We start from the raw sequence: 8,659 nt of genomic DNA, 5'->3' as shown, positions 1-8,659 counted from the left end.
CCCCAGTAACCCCTTTGTCTGTCGTGCTATCTTCCATTTAACTTTCCACTTGTTATTACTCTTTTATGCTACTGACTCTCCAAAAGCAGAATTTAGCTAATGAATTAAATATTTTAGACATACAAATATCACTGCTCAGCTGTATCATCTGCCTACAGACTGCATTATGGTGGTGGAAAAAGACACGCAGGAGCACATCCTCTCAGAAGTCGTCTGGGGCCTTGAGGCTTAGGCAAGTCCATTGGTCACTGATAAATCTGTGTGTACTGAACATCATTCAGGATGGTCAATATTAGCTAGTGAAGAGGGGAAATGAGGCCTTTGCAGACTCCATTGACGAATGATTCCTGGTATTTCCAGACTGCAAAGTCACCACATGGCAATTTTGCGGGCAACACAAGGTGGCAGAAGTCTAGCGTCTCTCCTTTTTTTGTATTCCTGGGAAAAAGGCTGATCATAACTGGCCCCTATGTCTGTAAAATTTCCTCTGAAAATCACTCTCATTGTAGCAATAGAAGAGCATTTGTCTGTGAACTTCAAAATATATTCAAACAAAATGAACCTCAAAGTGGTTCCATGTTGTCATGTTGATTTTTAGAAATGCTGAATATTTCTATCCCTCTAATAAACAAACTCTACTTGCCCCAAGCTGGAGACCTGGAACATGAAGCACCACAAATCTGTGTTGCTTTACATGAAAAACAGCTTCAGAGTCCAAGCAATACTTGAATGAACAGCTGAAAGATAAAATAGACTGTATTTGTACAAGTAACACAAGTTGTAAAGACATTTATGGAATTATTTAACTTATATTTGCATTTCCTGCATCCTGCCTTGTCTACACAGAGCAAAGGTCTTGTTTTGCTGTAAACTTACTTTTAGCCTGCTGCGATATGTGAGCTCCCCATAGATATGAAAACAGGAATTTGCAGCTGAAGAGAACTATAGTTCTTTATAAAAAAGATCTCCCCATTCCTCTCACTCAAACCAAGAGCTATGAGCCAGTTCTGTTTATCTGAGCTTCCCTGTCCCAGCCAGTGCATGTGTTGCATTGTCCGCTGCTGCTTGCCTTACGTTTGACCCATTCAAACCAATGGCATGACTACCCACCTCCTCGGGCACTTGCATCAGGACTCAGGAGTCTCACAAACCCAGGTGATATGTTGGATGCTGCACGTGACTCAGAGCTAGCTGAAATTCAATAATGAATGACAGCATTCAGAAACACTCTGCAAATAATAACGCAGAAGGGAAGAGAGAGTTCCCTATTGAGTGTGCAGCTGAGGGGGCTCAAGTGTGCTGTTTCTAACCAACAAGAGCTAACACACTTAGCGCTTGTGAGCCATGCATGCACGTAGCACAACAAAACAATCAAACCCCAGCTATACCACACTTGCCTCCTCAAGTGCCTTCCAGTTCATCAGCAGCGTTGGTTATAAGGGTGTGGGACTATCACAGAACAGGTTCTCTCTGGTAGTAATTATGTTGCCTCTGATCTCTCACACCCTGCCTCAGTAATACGCCCCCGTACCCAGCTTCCCTTGGGATGCCCCATCAGGCTGTCCGACTTGTCTGAGAATGGGAATGAGGAGGTATTTTCAAGTTTCTGATACTTTTAAGGTATGTAGTTTATCTGAAGTGTGACTTCAATGCATGAAGCTATGGTAAAGCTCAGAGAACATCACAGCTAATAATTGTGATTAGAGCCTAAAACTCAGCACATTTTTCTGGGGAAAGGCTTTGAGCACAAGCTCATTATAAATACGTACCTACCCCATGTGGCTTTTGAAGAATGACAATATGCTATCACAGCAACAAGGAGCCACTGTGACTGCTTTCCTTAACAAATGTGTTTTTCTATGTTTTGATGCAACTTGCATACAAAGATTAGATTCTAGTTTAGGCATTATGGTTACTTGAAGTGTTTTTTTGGGAAGGAATGCTGCGAGTACCTGTGGAAAAAAAATTATTCTGCTTCTATTATGTAATGAATTTCACATAAGAATAAATCACGAAGGCTCTTCACTTTTAATTATTTTTTCCTGCATATTGATATCTGTGAAGTTGCCTTTTCTTAGGACGAGTAGATAAAACTAGTTTTCTTTACTGTGAAGGTTGATCCTGCCTTTAGTATGAGTTATTAATTCCTAGTACTTGGGGACTTACAGGCCAATCCAAAGAAGACTTTAGACTGACCATAGACGCTTGACTGATCAGACAAAGAAGAATTGTGAGCAGAGCCCATTTCACATCTGGACAGGGAAAGATGAGGGCCTTGTACCTTAGGCAGGGGCAGACGGCTGCTGAATGAGCGTTCTTCGTGTTTCAGTTTTTGCACTTGAGTTCTTATCTGTATAATTTCCGACAGTTTGGGCTGTCATTCTGTAAAATGGCATTTAAATGTTATTTAAAAACAAAGAAATCCAGCTTGTTCCCTCTTTCTTCCCAGTCTTACTGCAAGTTATGAAATATCTCAAAGTTGGAAGTAACAGATTGTCTTGACAGCCCAAGCACTTTGCATCCTTTTGTCTCTCATGCTCTGCTGTGGAGGCCTTAAGCCACTAGAGGAGAAGGAAAACAAGGGGACCTCCAGTTGCAAGCAGCAACACTTAGGGAGCAGCCTGACAAAGGAAAAACAGCAGAAAGTAGGTAAAAGAATCCTCCAATTTTCGTAGTTAACTCTTTAGTTAACTGAATATTTCCCCGCCCCTCCCCGCCATGTCTGTGCGCGCAACTTCACATGTTCATTTTGGAACCAGTATGATTCAGAAGCAAACTTCAACAAAACAACTTCATGCAAAAAGCAATAAGCAGGTAGGCCAGTGATGTTAAGAGGATAACTGAGACCTGTGTTTTCTGCAATTAACGGATTGAAAGGAAGGGAGTTGGATGGAGATTCGTTAAGGAAAAAAAAAAAAAAAGCTGCAGTGTTACGGCTGGTGTTATTTAATTATTTCCGAGGTAACAATGCAAAATGAGGGTACACTAAATATAAACCCTTAATTGTCAAGCCTGTCCTGATCTACTTGTGCTGGAAAACCTAAAATCGATGGGAATGAATCCTAGCAGCGGTCCAGTTACTACCAAGGAAGGACTGGGCATAAGAAAGGAGGGCAACGTGCTTGAGAAGACAATGCAACAGAAAGTAACGCAATCCGAGCAAAAACCGGAAGGTTTGGTTTCTTGGCTGCCTGCATCCCGAGCTCACTTTAAATGCCAGACTTTTCTTCTCTCTGCATTTCAATTAGACTGTGCCAATGGGCAAGTGGGGAAAGGAATATTAATGAGACAGCCTCAGAGCGAGGGTGGGACGCGGGTGCTGGCGATTATTCCCCCAGCAAACCGAAAAGGGCGCAGGGTGGCTGTTTGGGTCATGCCCTATCAAACACGTACTTAACGAGAGGTGATTAAAAGGTCGGGAAGGGCCGCGGAAAACGCGGTGTATCGCTCTGGGACTGCTTTTCCCCCCGGCGTACCGCCCGCGCACCGGCCAAGTTGCCGCGCCCGGCCGCCCGCCCGCCCCGCGCAGGCTGTAAGGCCCGGGAGCCCCGCCGGCGGGAGCCGCCGTTGCGCCGGGGTGACTTGCATCTTCCCCGCGCCGCCCCGGGGCGGGGGTCACACCGGGGGTGGGGGAGAGACCCCCCCGCCGTGACAGACGGGCCCCCCACCCCCCTCCGCGCCTGGCCCGGCGGGGCAGCCCCGCGCTCGCGCTGCCCGCCGCACCCCGCCCGCCTCCGCGCACCGGCACGCGCCCGCGCTGCCCGCCGGCCCCCGCGCGCCCAGGCACGCGCGCGCGCCCGCCCGCCGCTCGGCAGCCGCTCCGTCCCGGCCGCGCTCCCCGCCGCCGCCGCCGCCGCCTCCTGCCCCGCTGGCCGCCGGCGCCCGCCCTTCCCCTCCCCCACCCCACACACCCCCCCCCCCCCCGCCCCCCGCCCCGGCCGCCCGCTGCTCCCAGGTAGGGTCCCCGGGGGTCCCCGCCCGCCGCCCCGCAAGCGAGCGCCGGCCGGCGGCGTGGCCCCTGGCGGCCGCGGCGCGTCCCCCCACGGCCGCGGGCAGCGCCGGCCCGGGGCAGGGCTCTGCCGCGGTCCGCAACTTGTCGCCCTGCGGGGGGCTGCCCCCCCGCCCCCCGCCCCGCGCGGCGGCGGCGGCGGCGGCGGCTGTCAAACGTGCTGGGCGCTCGGCGGCGGCTGGGGGCGGCTCGCCCGCGGTCCCCGCACCGAGCCCCTGCGAATGGCATGACTCCCCCCCCCGCCGCTCCCCGCCGCCCGCCCCCCCCGGCTGCGGTGTGCCGTAGTGAGGCGAGGAATGGTTAAACCCCGATCTTTTTATACGTACGGCTTTTATTTTTTTGTTCCTTTTCGTCTTGGGGCTTTCAGCTTACGGAAAAGGAAAGCATCTGATGCGTCTGCTCACATGCCACTTTTGATCATACGTTGCCTCTTCGCACAGAGCAGGATCGTTGAGAAAGATGGAGATACAATAAGTTGCTAGTAGTGAAAAGTGCTGCAGAAATCCGGTGGTTTCCTTTCTCCACTGAAGTGACATATTTTTTTTCCTCGGGTTAAGTTGAAAGCACTGCTTGGCGGAGACTGACTGTAGCTGAGAGTGGGTTTGTGTTTTTCTTGCACGGTTAGGTTTTGCAAGGAGCAGCGATGAAGAGGAAGCTGGCACTCTCCGAGATGCAGTTGGTTCTTCTCGTTTTATTGGTGTGGCTACCAACAAGGTGAGAGGATGATGTTTAATTTTCTTGTTCAGCACAGACATGTATGTTATGATCTGCTAAGGGTAAGCTTGCGTGAGAGGTTTTCAAAGTGTAGTATGTAGTAATGTAATAAAAAAAAAATAATCTTAGCTGTTTGAATGCAGTATTACATAGTTTCCACAGCAAACGCAGTAGAAGGTAGTCTAGGGACCAGATAAGCCTAATCTCTTGTCCTTAAACAGTTTGTGAATTGATGCTTTATTGCACCATTAAAAAAAAAATCCTTTAAATGTCTTAAAGATTTATTGGAGTTACTGTACCACTGTGATGGTTACTGTACCGAACCATACAGAGCAGTTAAGATGGAGAAATAGATTATCATGAAGTCAAATAGCAAATCACGGTCTCTAAAATAATGCTCACATATTTTTTAACATGGGCATACCTCTTTTGGGTTTTTTTTTGGTCAACATAACAGAATTCAAAATGATACTTAAGCTTTAAACCTCTAGGTGGAGATAGCATACAACTTCACAATCACATATAATAAAACAATAGCCTCATTTATTAATCAACTTTTCTTATGTTGTTTAAAGTTCTCCATTTCCAAAGTGATAACATAAGAGGAAGTAATTTTAATCATGTAATAGTTTTGCGTTGCCCACAGTCCCTAAACATGCAGTTAATTGTAGTTTGTAACTTCAGTTTACTTGCTCTGGTTCTGACTGCAGTAGGTCTTGTCTTAATGTGGTGAGGGTCGTAAGCCAAACAATGCAAGTTTCCTGTGATTTAAAAAGTCTGCGTTTATTTTTGTCTATTTCCCAGTTAACAAAATATTTCCTGAAACTATGTTTCTTATTTCACTTCATGCCTAACTATGGTGCAGTATTAGTTGAGTCACAGTGGGCCAGATCCTGCAAACCCTACTCGAGTGAGTAATCTCACTGACGTCAGAGAGACTACATGCATAATTACGGAGTTTATGCCTGAGTAAAGTTTGCAGGATATGACCTTAATTTGATATAATTGTATGATCTAATTTATAGTGGTATCTTGAGTTCAAAAAACTGTTCTGTCTCGAAGCTTAAAAAATAGCAGAGACTTAGAATACAGAAATACATTTTTAACATAAAAAATGAGCCATCCGGTCATTAAGATTAAGAAAAAACGCACATCAGTAAAATCACACATGATATTTTGGTATGTTCTTTATAAGTTACCCAATTTAGGTTGGGTCTATGGTGTATGTGATAGAAAGCAGACTGCAATGATTTACATTTAAATACTTCCTCCATGCTGTTGAATTGGGGACCAACATAAGGCCCTGTCTTTAATCATTTTATAGCTTGCTTTAGAGAAAATGTCACCCAAACCTACTTTTGGTTTGAAGGAGGAAGAGAACACGCTTATTTTTGTGGCATTCAGAATGCCTTGCACAGTTCATTTAGAGATGATAAATGCTCAAACATACCGGGTTAAAAATTTAGATGGGTGAAAAAGGTATAAATGATAAGGTGTGTAGCTTGCAATGCTTTACTTCCTTGATACTAATATGCTGGTATTAAGTAGGTAGACTGATGAGCTCATGCATTTCACATGCATGGTGCTTAAAATTGTTGGCACAGTAACATTTGCATGTGTAAGGCTTTCTGCATGGGAGCGTGACCCAAGTACACAAACCCTTTGGTCTGGGTGTCGAGGTCCGGGAGGGCTGTCAGCACCACAGCTGGCTGGGCAGCAGGTTCATGTTCCAGCCCCTGGTGTTTTCCACAGAGATATGACCCATAAAGACTGTAACATCTCTTTCTTTATCAGGGAAGTTTGAAACAATCGACCATCTATAGATTCTTCTTGACACTTCATTTATGATTTTTTCCTATCCAACTTTTATAAGGTTCGCCTGTGCCTAGTGGAACGTGAAATAGTGCTTTTTATAACAAAACATCATTTTAGAAACATGAAGGCTATCCACAGCTATCCTGCATCTTGCTAGTCAGCATGGTTGTTCCCACCCACCAAATACTGACATCAGAGGACTCCCTGAGCATGATCGCTGGAGTTTTCCCTCATGTTAGTTCTTCTGGTCATGTACGTTACATGACCATTGGGTGGAAGCATATCCACAGGATTTATCCAGAGATAGAGTGTACTTAGATGAGGACAGATAGGATAGAGCTGGAAAGAGGCAATTTTGTGTGTGGGAACCCAGGTTATCAGTCCGGGAGTGACATGCCTGAGGCCTGGGAAGCTCTTTTAGGCTTTTGCACCTGCATAGCCAAATGCATTAGTGGAGCACTCACTCAAGTAGCACTCACGGTGATGCAATGTGGACTAGAGGTAGAGGCTACTGGAAAATGACTTCCTAGAAATTTTAAATAGTATACTATTGACTGTTATGTTTCTGAACACGTTCTATATAAATTGTGTATTCATATACTCCCAACTACACCCTTCCTGTTAGAGGGCAGCAAGTTAAATATTCAAGGCCAGCCTGCAAAAACTGCATGTTGAGTGTACATTAAAACATATCTAGCACTTTCTAAAATGTAAAATGTCCATTTAGATCAGTGCTGGCTGACTCCCTGGAAGACGAAGCTAAGAATAACATCACCATCTTTACAAGAATTCTAGACAGACTTCTGGATGGTTATGATAATCGTCTCAGACCTGGATTAGGAGGTAATAAAAACAATTAAAGATTGATTTTAAAAAATCAGTTTTAATGTTCAGATTTTATGCAGTGATATTCTTCCTTCAGGGTTTTTCTTTTTCCTAACAACTGGTATGTATCTTGATAAATTATTTATAACTCTATATTCACCCAGCTGAATCATTTGAAGTTTGAGGAAGATAACATCTATGAATGGAAAGGAGGCACTTTCACACATTTATCTTAAGTAAAAAGAAAAAGAAATCTGGTGATTTAACATAGTAAAACAGAATGAGAACAAAAATAACATCTAAAGCTGTTATTCCAGTTGGGGAATTTTAGTCGAGCAAGGAATGCAGGCTTGATTCCCTGCAATGCGATGAGTGTATGTTTTCAGAAATCTGCACAAGTGTTTTGTGTGGTGTGTGTAAAATCCATGGTTTAGATTCATTCCTTGTCCCAGTAAATTCAATGGCAATGTTGCATTTTTAATTTCCTTGGAATTAGGGTTTCATTAGTAATTAGCATTTTGTTTCTGGGTACCTTGTCTGTATTTGGGCATTTAAAAAAAAGAAAAAAAGAAAAAAGCGAATATTGGAGGACACTGCACTCTTGTGCCATGACTGTCAGTTATTTTTCCAAATGTCAGTCCACATTTTCATTTTAAAGCTGTATGCCAGCTCATGTAAGTATATAAGCAAGAAATTAAAATAATTCGCTTGGTGTGGGAAGTGTTACAGTGCAAAAAGATCTCTGTGGTACGGGGAGGGGCAGAATATCTTGTTTTTGATAATATTTTGTCTAATCTTATTGTTCATCTGCTATTTATACTATCTAACAAATATTTATGTATTGGACATAACACTGTTAGTATTATTATTCTTCTTCATAACAGGTTTGGTAATTGTAATTTTCAACCTGGAGACTGTTTCAGCTTGGCAAAACTAATTCTAGTGCCAAATCCCTGGGAGCCATTCTTGTTCCTGTTGATTTTAGTCAGATCAGGCCCAAAGCTAGAGACCTGCTCTAACTTCCATGGAAATTACTCTAACAACTCCATTTGATCAAACTAGGAATTAAAGCTCTCAGTTTTTAGCCAACACTCTTCCATCCTGACCTGTGGCTCTGCTGCTGTTCTGGTCCTGGAGAATCCTGGCTTGCATATGACACAGCATAAAGTGGGAGCTGGCGCTGGCTGGAAACAGCTTTCTCATTATACATTAACCTTAACTTAGGATATCTTTTCATTTCCATTTCTGTCCTCTGTACAGGGGAGACTTGTGAAATATTTTATATTTAAGGACTTT

The 8,659-nt window shown here is 44.3% G+C and overlaps 1 protein-coding gene across 1 annotated transcript in view; it reads left to right on the top strand.

Annotated features, from left to right (window-relative positions):
* Positions 1-3,933: 3,933 nt before the first annotated feature.
* Positions 3,934-8,659, top strand: part of GABRA2 (gamma-aminobutyric acid type A receptor subunit alpha2) — a 63,067-nt gene continuing 58,341 nt past the window's right edge. The window contains exons 1-3 of the mRNA XM_064449372.1: positions 3,934-3,955; positions 4,635-4,723; positions 7,266-7,381. Coding sequence (XP_064305442.1) covers positions 4,653-4,723; positions 7,266-7,381 — 187 coding nt within the window. The 5' untranslated portion in view covers positions 3,934-3,955; positions 4,635-4,652. The remainder of the gene's footprint in view (positions 3,956-4,634; positions 4,724-7,265; positions 7,382-8,659) is intronic.

The sequence above is a fragment of the Phalacrocorax carbo genome, chromosome 4, assembly GCF_963921805.1.
Source record: "Phalacrocorax carbo chromosome 4, bPhaCar2.1, whole genome shotgun sequence".
NCBI classification, from domain to species: Eukaryota; Metazoa; Chordata; class Aves; order Suliformes; family Phalacrocoracidae; genus Phalacrocorax; species Phalacrocorax carbo.
This window is presented reverse-complemented; position numbering and strand designations above follow the sequence as displayed.